The 23,360-nt window shown below is 44.8% G+C and overlaps 3 protein-coding genes across 4 annotated transcripts; all 3 read right to left on the bottom strand.

Annotated features, from left to right (window-relative positions):
* Positions 1-144: 144 nt before the first annotated feature.
* On the bottom strand, positions 145-5,500 carry LOC123998123 (gamma-aminobutyric acid receptor-associated protein-like 1). Its single transcript, XM_046303057.1, has 5 exons — positions 5,288-5,500; positions 2,427-2,516; positions 1,238-1,316; positions 883-1,001; positions 145-610 (listed from the first exon to the last, which is right to left on the bottom strand). Exons 2-5 carry the CDS (start codon positions 2,514-2,516, stop codon positions 545-547), a joined length of 354 nt encoding a protein of 117 aa, XP_046159013.1. The 5' UTR covers positions 5,288-5,500; the 3' UTR covers positions 145-544.
* Positions 5,501-7,042: 1,542 nt separating this feature from the next.
* LOC123998121 (biorientation of chromosomes in cell division protein 1-like 1) lies at positions 7,043-18,645 on the bottom strand. Of its 2 annotated transcripts, none has more exons than XM_046303053.1 (14): positions 15,542-18,645; positions 13,421-13,463; positions 12,696-12,745; positions 10,602-11,002; positions 10,266-10,426; positions 9,970-10,122; positions 9,716-9,845; positions 9,499-9,573; positions 9,313-9,402; positions 9,034-9,176; positions 8,730-8,873; positions 8,543-8,613; positions 8,327-8,431; positions 7,043-8,124 (listed from the first exon to the last, which is right to left on the bottom strand). In XM_046303053.1, the coding sequence occupies exons 1-14, from the start codon at positions 18,468-18,470 to the stop codon at positions 7,982-7,984; spliced, it is 4,638 nt and encodes a 1,545-aa protein (XP_046159009.1). In that variant the 5' UTR covers positions 18,471-18,645; the 3' UTR covers positions 7,043-7,981. The 2 variants fall into 2 exon arrangements, with proteins under 2 accessions (XP_046159009.1, XP_046159010.1); XM_046303054.1 differs by having other exon boundaries at positions 16,328-18,644.
* LOC123997338 (RNA-binding protein 25-like) lies at positions 18,491-22,039 on the bottom strand. The gene is made up of 3 exons (XM_046301475.1): positions 21,518-22,039; positions 18,678-19,860; positions 18,491-18,517 (listed from the first exon to the last, which is right to left on the bottom strand). Exons 2-3 carry the CDS (start codon positions 19,836-19,838, stop codon positions 18,491-18,493), a joined length of 1,188 nt encoding a protein of 395 aa, XP_046157431.1. The 5' UTR covers positions 19,839-19,860; positions 21,518-22,039.
* Between the last annotated feature and the right edge of the window lie 1,321 nt (positions 22,040-23,360).

Genomic DNA, 23,360 nt, shown 5'->3' with positions numbered 1-23,360 from the left:
AAGACAAATGTCTTACATTCACAACCTTTAAAAATAGAGGATGAGATGGGGACAGGTTGTGATATGACAATACACACTCGCACACAGTCTTGCTTGAATAAAACATTATTTTTTTAAATGACATACTGCAGAACTAGCAAACCATGCATTTCAGATTTTATTTTCCACAAAAGTCCATGATATTAATTTACACAAAAAAAATACTATTTGCATTAAATACAGATGGCTGGCTGAGAAAGAAAGATAGAAATTAAAAGAGCTTTCCCCTTAACACTCTTCTTTTATTGAAATATATTTTTCACTCCCCCTATTTCCAATTACCCCATTATTTTTCAAATGTAGAATGCCTTACCATGGTTGAGAGCATACTGACACAGAATATGATCACCCCAAAAATACTGACAAAACTTATACAAACCCTACCCACCAAACTCTCCTCCCCACCGCCATCTCCTAAATACTTAAAGAATAATAGTGCTGAAACATTACAAAGAGTTCTCTCCCATCTCCTGTCTCTCTCTCTCTTTCCTCCTTTTGTCCCATCTCAGGCACCGTAGACGCTCTCGTTACTGTAGGTCATGTATAGGAACAGGTCCTCTTCATGGTGCTCCTGTGAGGGACCGGGAAGGACAGGGACAGGGAGGGAAATAAGGATTTAAAATGGCAAAAGCAGAACTGCTGACAATAACTGAAGTATGTACACTGAATAAAACATGATACTTTAATTCTAATGGTTTACAACATGCTCAAAACCCACGCAACAAAATCTCAATGTAATTGAGTTGTGTCACTGACCGTGAGGAAATGCCTGGCATCTGGATCTCGCGTTAGGGGGTCATGGGGGTAGGATAAAAGGTTGTGTCAGTGTGCGTGTGTGTTTACCTCATAGACGGCGGAGAGAGGAGAACTGGATGGGGGAAGGGAGTTGTTGACGAAAAAGAAGAGAGCCTCCTCAGGTCTCATAGACACACGTTGTCGGATCAGGAAGCACAGTTGACCCACTGAGAGAGAAAAATAGAGAGATGGTCAGACAGGGACTTACAGAACAAAACTAAACACATTACCTAGACTTTCATTTCAAAAGAAGAGGAAGAGTGGCGCTATAGTGTAGAAAATAAGGAAGCAGGAGAGAAGGAAGAGAGGCACGGGGAGAGGGAAGAGGATAAGAACAAGGTAATGAGTTGGAAGAGAGGAAATAATTGTGAGAAAGACAGACATCTCATCTCGTCAGTTTCACCTGTGAGGTCAGAGGGCACAAGGTACTTCTTCTTGTCCAGGTCAGGAGCTCTCGACCTGGTAGCCCTCTCCACAATGATCTGGTTTAGGAGGGAACACAGTACTTGGTCAGTAATTACACACTGCACCGTCATGTCCCATTCAATTGGAGCCAAGAAACTTGGCATGCAAGGCTAACATCCATGTATTGAACCCTATCTGACCTTAATAACACCTTACTAGCTTCCTTTCCTTTAATCCTATGCCAGGATCACTTATCTGCTGATAAAGGGATGGATAGGGTTTTTAGGGCCCGCAACTGGAAAATGCTAGCTGACATTGGCCGGCAACTTGTGTTTCCTCCGGAGATCGCAACCACCACCCTAAGACCTGACATGGTGCTCTGGTCCCGTTCACTCAATAAGGCCTTCATCATTGAGCTCACAGTACCCTGGGAAAACTCAGTAGATGAGGCTTATGAGCGAAAACATCTGCGCTATGCTGATCTAGCTGCCGAAGCACAGCATCATGGCTGGAACACAGAAGTCCGACCAGTGGAGGTGTGCTGCAGAGGTTTTGTGGCAACATCTACAACCAGACTGCTTAGAGACTATTATTTATTATTATTATTATATATAGAACTGGGAATTAAGGGCCAGAGCCAGCGTTCGGCAATCAAAGCTGTATCAGAGGCGGCAGAAGGCAGCAGTCAGTGGCTCTGGATGAAGAGGAAAGACCCCAGCTGGGCCCCGAAGTGAGAGGGCCAGGAGGTATGCGGTCAACAATGATTGACTCAGGGAGGAGGACGCCCCTGCCATGCATAGTCCCATGGGATGTTGGCTATCAACAACAAGGCAACTCCTATGACTAATTGGGAATGGGACGCAAGCGTAGGATTGATCACCCTGTCGCTGGCCGCCTTTGAGGAGGGTGTATAGTGTGAAAGGCCGAAACACCCTAGGAACCAAGGGTACACTACTGACGATGCGCTCCCCAAATTTCACCACGCTCACTGTTCATTAACTCTTGGAAGTGCTTGCACAAAGGATAGTAACATCTCATCCTGTGTTCTTGGAATCTTAGACCCTGAAAATTAATTCACAATCATGAGTGTGATGTCCTTTCAGATCAGTGACCAATGGTCATAAGAGAAAGGAGTTAAGGAAAGGAAGCTATTCAACACTACTGGCATTTATTCTGTTCACACTCACCGGTATCTTGTCAGGATGCTTGGCTCGCACCCTCTCACCCTCTGCCCTCCTCACCTCCAGTGGTACAGAGCGCTGGTACTGACTGTCCATCTACAGAGACACACAGGGATGGGTCAACAGTGGTTAACATTTGATAATGCATCATATATGGATGCACCGTTATCATTGCAACACCACTGTATACAGTGGGGCAAAAAAATATTTAGTCAGCCACCAATTGTGCAAGTTCTCCCACTTAAAAAGACGAGAGAGGCCTGTAATTTTCACCATAGGTACACTTCAACTATGACAGACAAAATGAAGAAAAAAAATCCAGAAAATCACATTGTAGGATTTTTAATGAATTTATTTGCAAATTATGTTGGAAAATAAGTATTTGGTCACCTACAAACAAGCAAGATTTCTGGCTCTCACAGACCTGTAACATCTTCTTTAAGAGGCTCCTCTGTCCTCCACTCGCTACCTGTATTAATAGCACCTGTTTGAACTTGTTATCAGTATAAAAGACACCTGTCCACAACCTCAAACAGTCACACTCCAAACTCCACTATGGCCAAGACCAAAGAGCTGTCAAAGGACACCAGAAACAAAATTGCAGACCTGCACCAGTCTGGGAAGACTGAATCTGCAATAGGTAAGCAGCTTGGTTTGAAGAAATCAACTGTGGGAGCAATTATTAGGAAATGGAAGACATACAAGACCACTGATAATCTCCCTCGATCTGGGGCTCCACGCAAGATCTCACCGCGTGGGGTCAAAAGGATCACAAGAACAGTGAGCAAAAATCCCAGAACCACACGGGGGGACCTAGTGAATGACCTGCAGAGAGCTGGGACCAAAGTAACAAAGCCTACCATCAGTAACACACTACGCCGCCAGGGACTCAAATCCTGCAGTGCCAGACGTGTCCCTCTGCTTAAGCCAGTACATGTCCAGGCCCGTCTGAAGTTTGCTAGAGAGCATTTGGGTGATCCAGAAGAAGATTGGGAGAATGTCATATGGTCAGATGAAACCAAAATATAACTTTTTGGCAAAAATTCAACTTGTCGTGTTTGGAGGACAAAGAATGCTGAGTTGCATCCAAAGAACACCATACCTACTGTGAAGTATGGGGGTGGAAACATCATGCTTTGGGGCTGTTTTTCTGCAAAGGGACCAGGACGACTGACCGTGTAAAGGAACGAATGAATGGGGCCATGAATCGTGAGATTTTGAGTGAAAACCTCCTTCCATCAGCAAGGGCATTGAAGATTAAACGTGTCTGGGTCTTTCAGCATGACAATGATCCCAAACACACCGCCTGGGCAACGAAGGAGTGGCTTCGTAAGAAGCATTTCAAGGTCCTGGAGTTGTCTAGCCAGTCTCCAGATCTCAACCCCATAGAAAATCTTTGGAGGGAGTTGAAAGTCCTTGTTGCCCAGCAACAGCCCCAAAACATCACTGCTCTAGAGGAGATCTGCATGGAGGAATGGGACAAAATACCAGCAACAGTGTGTGAAAACCTTGTGAAGACTTACAGAAAACGTTTGACCTCTGTCATTGCCAACAGAGGGTATATAACAAAGTATTGAGATAAACTTTTGTTATTGACCAAATACTTATTTTCCTCCATAATTTGCAAATAAATTGATTAAAAATCCTACAATGTGATTTTCTGGATTTTCTTTTCTCATTTTGTCTGTCATAGTTGAAGTGTACCTATGATGAAAATTACAGGCCTCTCTCATCTTTTTTAAGTGGGAGAACTTGCACAATTGGTGGCAGACTAAATACTTTTTTGCCCCACTGTATGTATCCTGCTGTTACTTGCAGTTGTGCAAATAATAATGCATGATAAAATATGTTAAGTGATACTCTTCAAACAACCTCTATTCTTATGTGTATAGTTAATTTAAAAGTAAAATATAGCCTAACTAGCTGACTATGTGTGAAGCCTGGAGCCACTTATCAGCTGTACCTTGATATCAAGGTACCAAGACCATGATGACATAATGGATCAGGTACACAAAAACAAACTTGTCAAGGAGAGTCAGATAGGCTACTGTATGCTGTCTTGACAACTCAATCATTTTAAATCATGTATTGCATGTAGAGGGGCCTACAATGTTTAAACGTTTTTTACATTTTAATTTAAACTTTATAAATGTGATATGCATATATAGTCTTATATTTGCACTTGTTGGTCAACTAAATATTGAGATTAGATATGAAAATGTACAACATAGCCTACATTGCGTGAACACACTGTCTTAATATATAATAATATATGCCATTTAGCAGACGCTTTTATCCAAAGCGACTTACAATCATGTGTGCATACATTCTACGTATGGGTGGTCCCGGGGATCGAACCCACTACCCTGGCGTTACAAGCGCCATGCTCTACCAACTGAGCTACAGAAGGACTGCTTTCTAGTGGATACATTAATTAGCTACACAGCTTATTTACAAACATCGTGTGATCGCCAAGGTAACGTTAGCTAAAATGTATTATCTTAATAGCTACAGGTTGAATTCTGCATAGCCCTGTTTATATCACAGCCAACTCCAGTAGCCTACTGTTGTGGTTTTTCAGACAATGGCAAGGTAGCCACGTCATTATTTACAGTTTTGGGCTTGGTCAGCTGAGTAGGCGAAGGGTAACGTCAGCTGCCTCCAGTAGCTAGTTTACGTTGCAAGCGGATGTTATGGCGAATCCTTATCGCTGAATGAAAAACCTATTCACATGACATCCAAAAGAGAGCCAATCCTAGCCAACAAATCGATCAAAGCCAATGAGCTATTTCTGATATTGTGCAAGATTGAGGAATATGTTGCACGATCTCGAAGCGAAGACAATGAATAAACAGCCAGACACTCACCTTCTTTGGAAAAACGTAATAAAAACAAATACAAGTGAAAATTCCACACCGATCTTTCCCGCCGACTCTTCACGTAACCAACGTTTTCATATAATGAGCACGACGAACAATTATTTTGGATTAAATTATTTAAACGAAATATATTCTTAAATAGCCGACTGTTCTAACTAGCTAGCGACTTCTTGCCCCAGAAACAACAACAAATACCGTCACGCCCAATTTGAGTTATTTAGACCAATGAACGTCCTTTGCGCTGACGGACAAAGTTTTTAACCACTGGGGCAGAGTAGAGGGGCGCCGTTTAAGTTTGTTTACAATGCTCCCATTGGAGTAATGGTGCTGTTTCCCGCCCTCCAACTCGGTTTTTGCTTGAATTACGTTTTAGTCAACCAATTAAATTGTTGGAAAACTGGGCCAGGAGCGGTTTCTTCTACGTGCCAGACGTTGCATACGTGCCAGACGTTACATACCATTTGTCCTGTAAAAAGTACGCTTTAAGTCAGGGCTGTAAACATAGTTGTGTTCAGTCTAAGTCCTTTGACCAGGGTCTGCTATTGATTTTAGGCCTAAAGTGTATGGCGTAGCCAAGTTCTCCTGCTGTTCACTATTTGCTATAAAAAACAAAAGTCAGAAAATGAATAAGTATTTCACATAGGCCATTTATTTCCAAAGCATACTTCTCAGTCTCCTCGACACAGACAGAACAGCTTATTTTTATAATTGCACCTATTTTGCCATAAAATGATGTAGTGTAGGCTACATACACAGTCCTGGAAATGTATTGCACTTACAGCCCTTTCAACATTCTTAACAATGTGCATGCAAACTCTCTCTTTATCTCATAGTCTTCTGTATCTCAAAAGGGGATTACGTATCCTCGCCTGGCTACTCAAACTCCTTGTTCCAGTCAAACGCTACGCCATGCCCACAGACATTAGTTTCTTCTACAGATCTGAATACCTCCCTGACGATTTCTAGAAAGCAAACTAACATTGAGTGGCTGCTGCCAACACACTGACTCAACTCCAGCCATTTTAATAATGGGAATTGATGGGAAATGATGTAAAATCACTAGCCACTTTAAACAATGCTACCTAATATAATGTTTACATACCCTACATTATTCATCTCATATGTATACGTATATACTGTACTCTATATCATCTACTGCATCCTTATGTAATACATGTATCACTAGCCACTTTAACTATGCCACTTTGTTTACATACTCATCTCATATGTATATACTGCACTCAATACCATCTACTGTATCTTGCCTATGCCGCTCTGTACCATCACTCATTCATATATCTTATGTACATATTCTTTATCCCCTTACACTTGTGTCTATAAGGTAGTCATTTTGGAATTGTTAGCTAGATTACTTGTTGGTTATTACTGTATTGTCGGAACTAGAAGCACAAGCATTTCGCTACACTCGCACTAACATCTGCTAACCATGTGTATGTGACAAATAAAATTTGATTTGATTTCTAACCGTTCTGATTGGTCCCAGAAACCGATGGGTTGGGCCAGATCCAGAGCACACGTCGGTAAAGGGGCATTTAAAACATTTGTCGTTTGCTTTGATACTCTGATTGGTTAAAGATGATCAAATCACTGATTACTTTGTTTTGTACAACACCCCTCAATTAGACGTCACCACAAACGACTTCAACGATGGCAGTCTTATCCTGAAGTATGTAGTGAACATAGAGCAGAGGAACTATTCAATTTGAGCCGTCAACCAATAAGTACCCACCATAAGACATTTATTAAATCTTTTTAATATACACAAATAATACATTGCCCTGAATATATAGAAACATTTTGTTCAAAGACAATAACCTCTATTGCAAAACACTGCCATGGTGTAACATACCATGTCTTATTTTTGTTGTTGTATTTTTTTACCCCTTTTTCATGATATCCCATTGGTAGTTACAGTCTTCTCCTATCGCTGCAACTCCTGTATGGACTCGGGAGAGGTGAAGGTCGAGAGCCATGCGTCTTCTGAAACCCCCCGACCTGCCACAAGGAGGCATTAGAGCGCGATGGGACAAGGACATCCCGGCCAGCCAAACCCTCCCGTAACCCAGAGGACGCTGGGCCAATTGTGTGCCGCCTCATGGGTTTCCCGGTCGCGGCCGGCTGCAACACAGCCTGGGATCGAACCCAGGTGTATCATGAGGCCTCTAGCACTGCGATGCAGCGTCTTAGACCGCTGCGCCACTCGGGAGGCCCCATGTCTTTAAAGTCCCCAAATAAAGCAGTTATGGAGAAACTGCTGTCCTTCTCCGGGGCCACAGGACCTCAATCCACAATGTTCTTAGATGGCTGATTTCCAATACATCCTGTAACAGTCCATCGACATTCATTGCCAGGGTTCGATTTACAAGGCTACCCTAGACACTCCCAGGCACCTCCAAAAGCCTTTCAATAATTTACGTTGACACTCCTGTAAGTGTTAAAGGTATTAATGTCAGTCCAGTGCCTCTCTCTAAGGCACCCCCATCTCAGGCACCCCCTCTAAAGCCATTCATCCCCTTGCCATTCATCCCCAATAAGCAGGGTGAGGCCGGGAAGGACAACTCCAGTCTGAAACACTATGTTTCATCCACTGTCCAAATCCACAGGTCCCCAGTAACACAGTGACTAGGATTCCACTAGTGCAGTCAGGCAGTGGTTGGCTTGTCATACTGCAGCCGTGGCTGTGGTAATTTTTAGAGCGTCCAGCAGGTTGCGCTGTCGGACCCTGAGGCTGGCTATGGTTTCCAAGTGGGACTCAGGAGTCCATCCTCTGTGTCTGTCTGACAGCCTGGTCCCCTCCACCCAACCTGAGGAATGACAGTTAAAGGTAGAGGGAGAGAGCGAGAGAGGGAAACAGGGAGGGGGAGAGGAAAGAAGGGTGAGAAGGGAAAGAGTTAACAAAAAGCAACTAAAAAAGCAACACATTTGTAGCACTCAAAAACACTGAGGTATGGAGATGTTGTGTATTCCCACACCCAATCAGAAAGTGGGTGGTTCTGTCTTCCTTACCGTCGCTGCTCTGCTGGTGGACGAGAATGACCTCAGCCTTCTCCAGGGACAGCTCATCTGGTTGGTGGGCAACGAAGGCTCGGACGCACTGCATCTGTGTGAAGTCTGAGTGGGAGAGAGGGTCAGAGGTCAAATACAACAGGGCCATGAGGGTCAAGATGTCCCCATTGTCTGGCCATGCTAGGCTGGATGGCAGTATAGCTATTTTCAACCCACCTTGTGCTGTAGAGTAGTCAATAACAGGATGGGGCCTGGAAACAGCTGAGATCCAACGCAGTTTATCACCTCTGAAAGATCACAAGAAAACACACTTTTTACACACACCTGTGGATTAAACTACTCTCATTCTTTGTAACACACACACAGGCACACACTCACACACACACAACCCTCTCTGTCTTACTGTGTGTCGGTGCTAAGTAGCAGGGCTTTCTTGTTAAGGTGGAGGCGGAAAAGGTTCTTCTCTAGAGAGTGCAGTTTGACCCGACAGTTCTCAGCTCGCAGTTCTGACACCGGAGCATGGTCTATCACCGTGAACCTGCCCCCTCTAGAGCGAGGGAGGAGAAGAGGAGAGGAGTGGAGAGTAAATAATGCCTAATGATGAGAACATTGAAAAACTTGTTAATAAAAAGTGATATCAGTCTAGATTTCCAAATGCTTGGTTTGCTTTGGTTGTTGTGTGAGTGCGTTTGTCTTAGGGGACTCACTCTTTGTGCAGCGACAGCAGCAGATAGTCATTGAAGAGGTGAAGGTAGACACTCCTCTCTGTCTCCTTCAGAGAGAAATCCATCATCTCAGTCACCGGTCCCTCTCTCACCAGCCTACGAGACTGACTGACCAGGGGGAGAGTCTACAACACACACACATAGGTTAAACTCGGTTAAAGCTTGCTGCTGTACTTGTATTGCAACTTGTTATTGTGATCAGTTCAACACAGATATGTTCAGCAAAGCAGGGGATCATGGGATATGTAGTTTATTACTCGCCCTGCATTCAAAGTCCACTCTGGCACTGAGAGAGACCAGCGACTCAATGCTCTTCATCTGAGTAATACTGTCATTGCTCTCCTGGATCAACTGAAGGACAGAGGGAGAGAAGAGAGATGGTTAACAGTTATCTCTTGGCTACATCATGTAACAGTGCACCACCAGAAGGAGGGGGGTGTAACATACCCTCTCCAGTAGCTTCATAGCTTTGATGGCCTGGACCTCCTCCTCTGTGCCTTGGGCTGTTCTCTTCACAATGTTCTGAGGCAAAAATACAGAGAGAAAATGGGGAGAATGAGAGAGATTGAGAAGGGGAGAGTGAGACCGAGTCGAAGAGAGGATTATAAGGAGTCGCATACTTAGATTGTGCACTTAAAACATACACACAGTCACACAAACACACCTGCACAAGGAGTTTGATTCGTGTGATCCTCTGGAAGGGGAGGATGAGGAAGGAGCGAAGAGGAAGGCGCTGACACACTGGACTGCGTTCCAACTTCTCCACTACCCGCCTGAACCCTTGGTTCTCATCCCTGCAAGGCAGACAGAGAGAAAGAAGGTGCTGTTTGTAAGTCAACGTAAACACATAAATGTGCAGTAATACAAAGAGTGTCACAAAGAGTCTGTCCAGCAAGTGAACCCTGGGGGAGGACTCACATGAGTCTCTGGTAAGTGGCATCCTGATATGATTGGTTGGTGAGGTAGGGCACGTAGACCTTCTTGAAGCGTTGACAGTGGCGAGCGATGATGTCACACACGGTGAAGTGCATCATATCAGATTCTACCCTCTCTTCCAGCTTCGACAGAAAACTACGAGAACAACAAATACAGAGAAGGACTATGTGCTAAACGTTGACAGAAACAAGATAAAGAGGGGCATAGAGAGGCCCGTGACATTCAGCCTGTGGGTTTGCTAGTTTGAGGAACAAACAAATAAGTCCTAGTCCTCTCACCTGTGGCTGATGGCTCGGACATCAGCCAGCCTGGAGAACAGCCAGCTCCTGTCCTGAGTAGTCAACAGCTCCCCGAGCTGCTTAGACTTGACAAAGTGATCCACCACAATATCCAGACTACGACAGTACGACGCTTCTGAAGTTACAACCTCAAACTGCACCTGACAGGAAGAAGAAAGGAAGAGGAGGGGGGGGGGGATTACAGGCACTGTACCAAATACCCAGAGGACCCATAGATCCAGGCTCTAAAAAAAAATCAACATTAGCTACTAGGCCCCTGGCAAATGTCATCATCGACATCGCTGGTTGAAGGGTCAACTGTTTGTTTTTGTTTACCTCCTGCAGGCGTCTCTGGTCGTTAGTCAGCTCCCCAAACGCAGCACTGTTCCTGACCTCAGGGATCTCCTGCCACAGGCTGGGGGACTGGGTGAGGGAGGTGGAGAGGCGGGGAGAGGAAGGCCTGGCCGATGGGGCCTGGGGCGGCTGTGGTATGGGTAGGAACTTGGCACTGGTGCCACTGGAGGTAGATCCAGAGTGGGACAGAGAGTGGGGGTGGATGACTGGGGGGAGACAGGGTAAGGGCCTGCGTGCCGGAGGGTGCGAGGGGGCCAGAGAGGAGGGTACGGGGGACAGGGGGACAGGGAGCTCCTCGTAGATGGAGAGGGCGTCAGAGCAAGACTGACTGAGGATCTCCCTGTTCTGAGCCGTCTCACTGTACTGCTGGTAGAGCTGGGAATCTGAGAGAGGACGAAGGGAGGAAAGGAGGGAGAGGGAAGAGAGAGAAAGGAGTAGAGGTGGAGGGGAAGCAAATAGAGGTGACGAGAGAGATGAGTAGAGTAAGAGAGAGAGAAGTTAGACAGGGACAGAATGGGAATAGATGAAAAGGTAGAGGTATAGAGAGACATAAAACTGGGTTAGCCAGAGTGTATGTTTTGCAATTTACACTTCTTGGAATGCCATGATGTAGCAGCAACAGTTGGTTTTAATTGGCGTTAAGAGATATGAATACCTGCACAAACCTGCCTGTGGCCCTGGAGCGCACACACACACACACACACCTGCCCCATTTCATACAATTTCACCATGACTCACAGACCTGTAAACCTGCTGCCATGTTGGTATGTTTAAACGATTGGGTCAGAAAGTAGAACTGAAAATGAAATCCTACAGTTTATAGGTTCCGTGGAAGAAATCCTACAACATGTTTGAGCTGGAAAACAATCTGGGAAAATACAGAAAGGGATCAAGCACACACTGTATACATGATTAAGCCATTCACAGGAAGAAGTCTGTCTTGGGACTCATAGTACACTGCTATACAGTCATATCTAGTCTCAGATTCAATCTGTCTGTGGACACGTTTGTTTAACAGTACCTTCACTGGCAGATTATATCTGTCTGTGGAAATATCTTGTTTGATTTTAGTGACTTTTTCATTTCAAATTATAAGGAGCGTAGTCAACCTAGAAATGCATGTGCCTTCACAGATTCCATACCTACATAGCCATAAACACAGGACTAGCTCTCTCTGCTCATTGTAGCATAAAAGGTGCTATTTGAACTAACATTACTATCATATTATTACATATAAAATACATTTCAGAGAAGTGGATGTGTGAAAGTGGTTGTGAGTGCCTCAGGGATGAAGGAGTGAAAAGAGAGGCAGAGCAGTAGAGGCAGAGCAGTAGAGGTAGAGGTAGAGGCAGAGCAATAGAGACAGAGCAGTAGAGGTAGAGCAGTAGAAGCAGAGCAGTAGAGGTAGAGCAGTAGAGGTATAGCAGTAGAGACAGAACAGTAGAGAGAACAGTAGAGGTAGAGCAGTAGAGGTAGAACAGTAGAAGTAGAGCAGTAGAGACAGAACAGTAGAGAGAACAGTAGAGGTAGAGCAGTAGAGGTAGAACAGTAGAAGTAGAGCAGTAGAGGTAGAACAGTAGAGGTAGAACAGTAGAGGTAGAACAGTAGAGGTAGAGCAGTAGAAGTATAGCAGTAGAAGTAGAGCAGTAGAGACAGAACAGTAGAGAGAACAGTAGAGGTAGAACAGTAGCAGGCAGAGCAGTAGAGGTAGAGCAGTAGAGGTAGAGCAGTAGAGGTAGAGCAGTAGAGGTAGAGCAGTAGAAGCAGAGCAGTAGAAGCAGAGCAGTAGAGGTAGAGCAGTAGAAGTAGAGCAGTAGAAGTAGAGCAGTAGAAGTAGAGCAGTAGAGGTAGAGCAGTAGAGGCAGAGCAGTAGACGTAGCGCAGTAGACGTAGCACAGTAGAGGCAGAGCAGTAGAGGCAGAGCAGTAGAGGCAGAGCAGTAGACGTAGCACAGTAGAGGCAGAGCAGTAGAGGCAGAGCAGTAGAGGCAGAGCAGTAGAGGCAGAGCAGTAGAGGCAGAGCAGGAGAGGCAGAGCAGTAGAGGCAGAGCAGTAGAGGCAGAGCAGAGATACTCACTGTAAAATTTGGAGTTCCTCCTATCCATTCTGATGGTATCCATGACATTCCTGGACAGAGGGAGAGACAGAAGTCAGGACAGGGAACCGTCCACACTTCATCTACAGAAGTAGTGTGGTATATTTTGTGACGACCCTCCCACTCTGTCTGCCGTATTCTTTCTCTTTGCTCTTGGTTTCCTTGTTTTCGGCGAGTGGAGCAGAGCGGGTTGTCAGCGACATGGGACACACCTGGGCCCGGGTGTGTCCTGGGATAAATACACCTCTTCCCTATTCATTGAGAAAACTTTCTCCATGCAGACACACTGTTAGATTTTGGTTGTAGCATTTCTTGTGGTTGTTTTGTTTGTTTGCTTTGGCCCCTTTCAACTCCCCTCATCACATTTATGCACGGAACCACTCACTTACACTACTGATTACACACACCATTGTTAATTGTATTTACGTTACCGCAGTTAATAAATGTATTTTTGTTATCCCTAATCTCCACGTTGTCTCCCTTTTTGTTACAGACTTTGAGCCGGTTCGTGAACATTTTAACTCAGGCACTAACTAACAGAGCCTAATGTTAGGGTTAAATGGCAGGCAACAAATCTAACTGTACTTATTGCATGCATGACATGAAAAGACGGACTCTATACATAAAATAAAATATGAGCATGTAATAAAACAGTCACTGTGGTAGCCTAGTGCACTAACATAACATGTGCCCCCTCTTCTACTCACCTCAGGTCCACGTCTCCCCAGTTGACGCTCACCTCCTCCTCATCTGGAAGCAGAACATATTGGTTCCAGTGTCGTCCAGAGAGGTAGAGCAACATAACCCAATAATGTAATGTACTGTGGCTGAGAACAGCTCAGCCCAATATGGCCTACAGAACAGGCAGAGCTGTTTGGGGTTGTTTGCAGAACTCCCCTGGCTGTGCTCAACTCTAGGTGCTGTTCTCTAAACAGAACTACTGAACTGACAACAGAGCTGGGATAGAATGGCTAGAAGAGTCATGGAGGAAGAATGAGTTCTGGTTCCAGACAGTCTAACCCTGCCTATTTATTGCGAGATTCTGGGATTGCCACACTGTCTCCACCTACACTATCCTCCTCCCTTTCCCCCACCCCCTTCCCCCATTTCAGTGACTCAGCTGATGACAGTTTCTTGTAAGTCTCCGCATAAAATCACTTCAATGAACTGATGATGAAATTCACACCAAGATTATAAGGAAATTTAAACAGAATTCCACAGTTGTGGTAAGGTTGGGTTAGTTAGCATCAGAGGTTGGATCTCATTAAGATTTTTGTGAGATCCCACATGAAAAAATACTAGTTTACTATAGAATATTACAATACTTACTATAGAATGTTGTAGTATACTGTAGAATACTATGGTAAATACTACAGTAATGTCCACAAAAACACTCGTTAGCAAAAACACTCCAGTAAATACTACAGTATATTACAATTGGCAAAAACACTACATTAATTACTTTTGTATATACTATAGTATAATTGTAAATACTACAGTATACTACAGTAAATATTCCAGTATTCTGCAAAAACCCTACAGTGAATACTTAAGCAAAAAGGCGAGATGTGGTGTGGTATATGGCTAATATACCATGGCTAAGGACTGTTCTTATGCAGGACGCATTGAGGAGTGCCTGGATACAGTCCTTAGTCGTGGTACATTGGCCATATACCACAAACCCCTGAGGTACCTTATTGCTATTATAAACTGGTTACCAACTTAATTAGAACAGTACAAAGTACTTTTTTGTCATACAAGTGTTAGTCTGTTATACCACGTCTTTCAGACAATCAGCGTTCAGGGCTCGAAACACCTGGTTTATAATATAGTATTTATACCATAGTATACTATAGTATTTCTTCATGTGAGTATCAATAACTAAGAATGAACAGTTGTATAACTGTCTTCAAATGAAAAAGTTTGAACTCTTCGGTCTGGTGTTCTAAAAGGTTTGGTTAGGTTGACAAATCTAGATGATTGAGATGATCATGAAATTAGTTGTGTAATAAGATCATAATTAGGATGTTCTAATGTTAATCTGTGTGAGGTGTTGAGTATTAAGATCATAATTAGGATGTTCTAATGTTAATCTGTCTGAGGTGTTGAGTATTAAGATCATAATTAGGATGTTCTAATGTTAATCTGTGTGAGGTGTTGAGTATTAAGATCATGATTAGGATGTTCTAATGTTAATCTGTGTGAGGTGTTGAGTATTAAGATCATAATTAGGATGTTCTAATGTTAATCTGTGTGAGGTGTTGAGTATTAAGATCATGATTAGGATGTTCTAATGTTAATCTGCGTTAAGTGTTGAGTATTAATATCATGATTAGGATGTTCTAATGTTAATCTGCGTTAGGTGTTGAGTATTAAGATCATGATTAGGATGTTCTAATGTTAATCTGCGTTAGGTGTTGAGTATTAAGATCATGATTAGGATGTTCTAATGTTAATCTGTGTGAGGTGTTGAGTATTAAGATCATGATTAGGATGTTCTAATGTTAATCTGTGTGAGGTGTTGAGTATTAAGATCATAATTAGGATGTTCTAATGTTAATCTGTGTGAGGTGTTGAGTATTAAGATCATGATTAGGATGTTCTAATGTTAATCTGTGTTAGGTGTTGAGTATTAAGATCATGATTAGGATGTTCTAATGTTAATATGTGTTAGGTGTTGAGTATTAAGATCATAATTAGGATGTTCTAATGTTAATCTGTGTGAGGTGTTGAGTATTAAGATCATAATTAGGATGTTCTAATGTTAATCTGTGTGAGGTGCTGCTTTTCTCTTGATTTATTCCTCCTTCTCTTTCTGTCTGTCTCACCTGACACCTGGAATATTCTTGTTCTGCGATCCCTCGCATCTCCTCTTCCTTCTCCTTCCTTGTTTCTTCTTTCTGTTGTCTTGTGGAACCCCCGCCTCCTATACCGAACATCAGTGCCCAAATCTTGGAAGCTACAAGTGCTCTTCATCCCCCCTCCTCCCTTTTTTTTACTATTTTCCTTGCCATTCCTCATCCTCTCATCTTCCCCTCCTACCCTCTTCTCCTCCTCCCTTTCCACTTTCCTCTCCTCAGTTGCCTCTCCCACTTTACCCCTGTCCTCGGTCCCATCTTCTATGCTCCTTTCCTGCTTCCTCTCTACCACACTATTCTCTTCCCCCTCTCCCACAGTCCTCTCTTTCTCCCCTTCTTCCTCTGTCTTTTCCTCTATGGTGGTGATAGGTTGTTCTGAATCAGGGTTGTATATAAGGCTGGGGCAGCTGGTTGGTTTGTACAGGGTGTTGCTCACAGAGAGAAACAGATCTTCCTCTTTCTGGGCATTCACTTCTTTCTCTGCATCCAGTATATGAACCTCGTCCCCAACTTCGACCCCTTTCTCCATCTCACCCTCATCCTCTGTCACCATCTCTACCTGGATATGTATATGACTGTCTGTTTGTCTGTCCGCACACACATTGTTACCCTCCACCTCCTCTCCCTGTGTGTCTGTAGGTGTGTCACCATGAGTATTGTGTAGGGTCAGGGCAGCATGCATGTCTATGGGTTTGCCATCACCAAGCATAGTTGTGAAAGCCTCAGCATGCACGTCTGTTAGTTTCTCCCCTGTACCTCTCTCATCCTCCAGCTTCCCTGGCTCTGCCTCCAGTTCAGCCAGCCTCTCCTCCACCGACTTCCTCCCACGCTTCTTCCTCTTCTGAACCGTGGCGTAGACGGGTGAGGCTCCTCCCCCCTCTAGCGTCTCATCCTTTTCTTCCTCTAGCTCCTCTTCTACCCTCTCGGTCCCTCTCGTAGTCTGGCTGACCTCTTGACCTCCCTGTGACTCTGGCTGGGGGTTGCCAAGGGCTGGTTCCTCCGAGCTTCCAAGGATCTCGCTCAATACGTTCTTGGCCCACTTCATGTGTGAGGCCTGGGAGTGGCGCTTGGCCTCCTCTTCTGTGCTCCAGGCTCCCCTTATACAGATTTGGATGTCCACAGCTTCCTCTGGGCTCATCACTACAGGGTTATTCTGGTCAGAGGTGGCTTGGTCAACTACAGGGATCCCATGGTGGTGGTACTCTCCACTGGGATGTGAAGATGGACCGATCTGTGGTTCTATCCTCCTCCTGTCTGTTGGGTCCCTCTCTCTTGTTTCTGTGTACTCTTCATGTCTTTCTCTCCACTCTTTGAGGAGTTTTTCGGTCTCAGAGTTCCTCCTTCGCTCTATCTCAGCGTATGGGTTCTCCTCCATGACCTTCAGTCGTTCTCCGCTCTCTCGTTCTAGGGTGGTGTGACTGACGTCCACTATGGAGCTCTCTTCTGTGTCTGTTCTCTTCCCCTTTGGGACCTGGATCTCATCCCTCACTATTTTTCTCTCATCCTCTGCCCCTTGGTCTCCATCTCTAGAAGGGTTCTCATGAGGGAGGTGTGTGATGTCACCACTGTCCCTATGACCATATCCAGGATTTTGATTGGTCCGCTCTGATTCCATGTCACCCAGGACTGCTGTCTGATTGGGTTTTGACCTGGGCAGTGTTTGTCCAATCACACAGAATACATAGGTGGGTTGCTTCTTCCCGTTTCCGTCATTCACCTCTCCCACCACTGCATCATCTTTTTGCCCTGTCCTCTCTTCTGCTCTTTCTCTCTCTCTTTCATGTCTTCTCCCTCCACCTCTCTTCACCTCTCCCTCGCTCCCCTGAAAGCTAACAGGTTGCCTGGTAACATGATTAGTGAACCCAACTTCCACGAATTCCTTGCAGTCCTCAAACTCCTCTTCTCCACCACTGGACACAGTGATAAAGCCGTCCTCAGAGGAAGGGATTCTATCCCTCTCTCCTTCCCACTCTGCATATCTATCACTTCTTCCTTCTTCCTCTCTGTCACCCTCTGTGTTATCTGTCACATTCTCTCTCTCCGTCTCCCTCTGCCAGCGTTCCTCTCTCTCTCCATCGCTGTAAGTCTGGTGTTCCTCTCCTCTGCTATAACTCCTCCAGGCTTCTGTCTCATCGTCTTCATCTACATTTAACCCTCTCTCCAAATACCTCTCCCTCCCTCCCTCCCTCTCAGCTTCTCTCTCTTCGTCTATGGACTTTCTTTGTTCCACCGACCTGTCCTCTTGTCCTTCTCCCTCTGTCTTCCTCTCTTTATCTCTGCCTGTCCTTTGTTCCACGGATCTGTCCTCTTCTTCACTTCTCTCTCTCCATCTGTTAGTGTGCCTATCTCTTTCTCGCTCTATAACATCATCCTCTAAAGAGGAGTCTTTGTTATATCTGACCTTCTGTGGTTCTAACCACATCTTCCTCTGCTCAGGGCGCTTTGGTATCGTCTCTTCCTTTCCTTCTTCTCTCCCCCTCACTCTATCTGGTCTCTCTCTTTCACTACACTCTCTCTGCCCCCTGTCCACATCTCCCTCTGACTCCTTCTCTTCATGACTTTCTCTTCCTCTTCTCCATTTTCTTTCCCTCTCTGTGTCACTACTCCATTCTCCACTGCTCTGGACTCGTGGTGGCACCCTTGGGGCTGTCTCGCTCAGCGAACGACTAGCTCCATCTGCTTCTCCCTCCCTTTTGAGATCTGTCTCACTCGGCGATCGGCTAGCTCCATCTGCTCCTCCCTCCCTTTTGAGATCTGTCTCGCTCAGCGAATGACTACCTCCGTCTGCTCCTCCCTCCCTTTTGGGATCTGTCTCTCTGTCCCTCTTCTCCCTGCACCTCCTCTCTTCATCCTCCCCCTTGTAATATCTCTCCCTCTTTCTGAATCTCTCTCCATCCATCCGCTTCCCTCGCTCTCCTGTTACATTGGGCTGTGTTTTTTCCCCATCTTTTTCCGGATCCCTCCTTTCCCTTGGTCCGTTCTCTTGCCTGCCCCCTTCTCTCACCCCATCACTCTCTCTCTCCACTTCCCTCACTTTTCTCCTGTCCCTCTCTCTGTATCTGTCCCTCTCTTCATCAATGTCCCTGCCCCTGCCCCCGTCCCTCACTCTCTGTCTATAAGCATCTTTACTTCCATCCCTCTCTCTGTACATCTCCCCCCCTCTCCATTTCTGTCTCTCTTTCTCCCTCACTCTATCCCATGCTGCGTTCCCCTCAGTGTCCCCCTCACTTTTACTGTGCAGATGTTTCAGTTCTCTTCTGTTGTCATCTCTCACTCTCTCTTTCCTCTTCTCTCCATCACTGTCTCCCTCACTCCTGGTGTCCCTCTGTCCCTCGGTATTTCCTTCCCTCCTTCCATCCCTGCCCTCTCTATCTGAATAGTTCTGTGAATCTCCCTCTCTTCCTCTAACTTCCCTTTCTCCCTGCCAGAGTTTTGGCCTCTCTCGCTCTCCATCCATATACCTCTCTCTTTTGCTCCATAGGCCATTGCCCTTTGAGTCCCTCGCTCTTCTCCTCTCTCTGAAATCTGGCTCCGCTTCCCTCGCTCTCTCCCTCTGTCTCACTGTCTTATCCTCCATGGGCTTTCCTCCATTCTTCTCTCTGTCCTCCTGTGCCCTGATTCTCTCCTTCTCCCTCTCCCTCTCTCTGTGGCTTTGGAAGTCCCTCTCTGCATCTCGATACCGCTGTATCTTTGCTGCTGTCTCTCGTTCTCTCTCCCAGTCGTCCATCTCTGTTCCCTTCGGTCTCTCCAATTGTCTCATTCCTTCTTTCCCCACATCTTCCTCCACAAATGCACTCATTCTTCTGTCTCTCTCTTCGCTATGTTTTATAATTGTAGGAAACGTGTCTCCTTTCCTTCTCTCCTTTTCTCTGTCTCTGTGGTTCCTGATCTCTAGATTTGAAGTAGGTCTTCCATTGGCACGTCTCTCTCCCGCTCCCCCCCTTTCTCTCTCTCTCCATTCCCTTTCCTCCTCCCTCCCTCTGGATATGGGGGAACAGTCCTTCTCTCTGTTCCTCTCTCTTGGTCCGGGTTCCATCTCTTTTATTTTATTTCTTGTCTTGTCCTTAAATCTCTCCATTTCTCTTTCTCTCCTCCATTCCTCCTCTCGGATCCTCTCCCTCTCTCTGTCTGTCCGGACCACAGTTCCAGGTCGGGGACTTGTTTCACGGCAGATCTGGCTGATTGGCTGAGGGTTCAAGTAGGAAGCGCTTTGATTGGATGGATCAGATGTGTCAAAGGGAGTCAGACTGGGGCGTTTGGTCCCCATGGTAACATACTTTTTTCAGAACCTGAAAGATGGTAATATTCTCTCATTAATTTATAATTCATCACAATCTGGACATTCTGCAAGGATACTGCCACAACCAATATAGTCACTTGAAGTAGCAACACTTTCAATCACGAAATGGAGATAAAATAATATTCAGATCAATGAAAATGGAAGGGTAACAACAGCATTACATGCTGACCAGACCGGACAAGTCTCGTGCGCGAGTAACGCAAAATACATTTAGAGATCCATGTTTTTCAATTATTGCACCCACACTGCTCACGCGCGCCAACGAGCGTCTGCGATGCTAAAATAGAACTCCTTTCTATTTCTGACGCAGATCAGGCTGAAAGTCCTGCCTCTCCCATCTCCTCATTGGTTATACCCACGTGGGTGATTGAAAGACAAACTGTTTTGCCGGTTGTTGTGGTAATACTATGAAAGTGTAGATGGATCCCCATATAAGTTCAAAGATGAAAAATCCTGGGAGGAGGAGAGATGACTAGAAACGATTCGGCTGGCCGTTTTATGTGTGGATTAATTGTCGGAGTAGAGGACCTTGTGCATTTTAGGTAAAATAACACCTCAATGTTTATATCCCAGGACAAATTAGCTAGCAACAGCAAGCTAGCTAAATAGGACAAATTAGCTAGCAAGTGCAAGCTAACTAGCTAAATTGCCATACATGTTTAATGCTTTTCGACCTGTCCCCAAATTAAGTTAGCTTGCACTTGTTTGATATTTTAACCTGCGTGTCGTGATCGCGTTTGGTGTAGGGGGACAAAATAAATGTATGCACGATAGCGCACGTCGCAACAGGTTTTGGTTCCGTGTTAGGCCTATTGTGGCCTCTGAACACTGAAGCTGAATAGTGGCCTAGTGTCTTTACCAGCCCTGACCAATGCTTCACTATTCATTCATTCAAATTGGAAGTAGAAAAAAAAATAATTACAAAAAGGTGAAAACACTGTAACTATAATACAACACAAGTCCAATGTGTTATAACTGTGGGTGTTATGATAAGAATCACAGGCAACAATGTGTTTATGCGATCAGTTTGAGACCACAGCATCACATCACCTTTAGTCAGACAACACTTAATAGCCAACCCTGTAATTCAATACACTTGAACTCAATGGGTTCTACTGCTAACTGCTTGAGTTAATTTAAAGAGAAAATCTACTCAAAAACTATATTTTCCCTTTAAGCTTGGAGCGCCAAGTATCTATACAACAACAGAGCCAACAGCAAAGTGTTGTAGATAATGACAGTTACAGCCCCGCAGATTGTGACACCTGGGAACACTGATTTACTGAACGCAGCACAGTTCACGTCTGCATAGCAAAGTCCACATAACATCTCTCAGCACACGTCTGCATAGCACAGTCCACATAACATCTCTCAGCACACGTCTGCATAGCACAGTCCACATAACATCTCTCAGCACACGTCTGCATAGCACAGTCCACATAACAACGCTCAGCACACGTCTGCATAGCACAGTCCACATAACATCGCTCAGCACACCAACTAACCCTAAAACAGGACTCTTACACACAATGAAAATACATGTAACACATAAACCACTAGACAAATTAGCCATGAATCAATGTTAGAACTGTAGAATGACTGGTAGATCAGCAGAGAAACACCGTAAAGAGATCTAAGGGACTCACCTGAGTTTAGTACGCTAGAGATGTCCAGTCTCCCTTCTCTCTGCAGCTCTCAGTTAGTTTAGTAGTGTGAACGAACAAGGATTGCACAACACAAGCTATCCTTCTTCTCCAGATCTGATGGGGGGGGGTTAGTTCTATTTCAACTTTAATCCAATCCTGACCCTCTGTCTCTCTCAGCATCTGTTTTCTTCCCAATCTGTCTGTCAACCTCTCCCCTCTGCTCTTCTCTCGCTCTTGCTGTTTCACCCCTCCTCCTCCTCCTCCTCCCTCCTTCCTTGCTCAAATTCCCAAACAAGTCTGAACAGATTGACACTTATCTTCCCCTTCCTATTTTTCTCTCTGTCTTGTCTTCACAGCCGCTGTTAATGAACAGAAGAATCTGGACAAACTAAATGAAAGCCCGCGGACTTCATCCCACAAATCAATCTGTTCTCCTTCCTCCAACACTGACGTGATCAGTTACTGTTGATCCCGAGATGAAGCTCGCTGACTCACTATCTCTCTCTATCCTGCTCCATTCCTCTCTCAATAAATACAGGAAGTACACCTCCTGGGTGACTCTCCCTTGTCTGTGATTGGTTGATGCAGGATAGTCGGGTGTGTCTGCATAGCACACTTAAGGTAGGTAGGGGTTGTAGATTCTAGAATCATAGAAGGGGGAGGGGAGGCAAAGAGGAGTGAGAACACACTCACACTGCAACTCAACAAACAAACCACCAACACAGCCGACAGCAGGCTTATAAAAACGTCCCTAACATCCCTGGAGAAGTAGTAAATTGGGAAAGGAAAGCTAGTTCTTCAGATCACAGTAACAGGATTGGGCAATGACAGAAAAGGAAGAGGGAATTATATATATGTCAGCTGTACTGTCAGTGCTGCTAGGGCCAGGAGTATACCCAGACCACGTGACTTGATTAGGAAACCTTGGGGCCGGAGTCATTACAAATATCAATGATTTAAGTATGTAAACAGTCTTTTTATTATCCATGAGAAATTACTGGAATCTATAAGATCACTAATCATGTAAATCCATAAGTTAACGTGTCAGATAGATGTATGGTATTGCTCCTTTCCGCTTGTATTTTCTGGGCTGGGGTGAGGGTGGGGTGTCAGAGTGGAGGGAAGCTACACCCCCCCCTGGATGGGAGACAGCAATCAATGGCAATTGAATGATGAAAATATTCATCAAGTCTGTTGCAAAATATTTGTGGAGAAGAAACTGTATTTTCACATCTGTCCGTTCCACCTGTAGATAATCCTATTGTAACCTCATCCCAGGATCAAACATACCTGGAGTGCATGCACTCTGTTTAAACCAATAAATGAAGTGGTGGGCTACCTCTAATCCTTTCACGTAAATGCATGAAGGAGGATGCCAATTAGGTTAGTGACAATCAAGACAGAGAAAACAGGTTTGGACTATATCTCCATCACCACTCCACACAGTGATCAGTGAAGAAACATTGTTGATCCTCAAACATACTTTTGTCTATATCATTGTGAGCTTGATGTAGTTATTTCACTGTCAGCTGAGTTGAGTTTCCTCTGAAGAGTGGGAAGAATGGTCATCATGATGAATTTAGTGACACATTCAGCCATGGTAGACATCCATGAGACTTCCCCCAACATCTCTCCTGTTTTAAACTGTGTGTTTGGTATCAGACCTCTGCTCTGCGTGATGATGCACATGACTGGTCCATTCAGGCCTTGAACATATTATTTATAAAATGCCTGACTTGTAAGTAAATAAAGACGGACAAAATGATTGTATTTTATATTCTATATCAACTATATCATCCTATACACCCCTACACACACACTATTTTTTAAGCTTCTGCTACTC

Source organism: Oncorhynchus gorbuscha, linkage group LG15, assembly GCF_021184085.1.
Source record: "Oncorhynchus gorbuscha isolate QuinsamMale2020 ecotype Even-year linkage group LG15, OgorEven_v1.0, whole genome shotgun sequence".
NCBI lineage: Eukaryota > Metazoa > Chordata > Actinopteri > Salmoniformes > Salmonidae > Oncorhynchus > Oncorhynchus gorbuscha.
The sequence above is the reverse complement of the archived record's forward strand: the minus strand, read 5'-3'. Positions and strand labels throughout refer to the sequence as shown.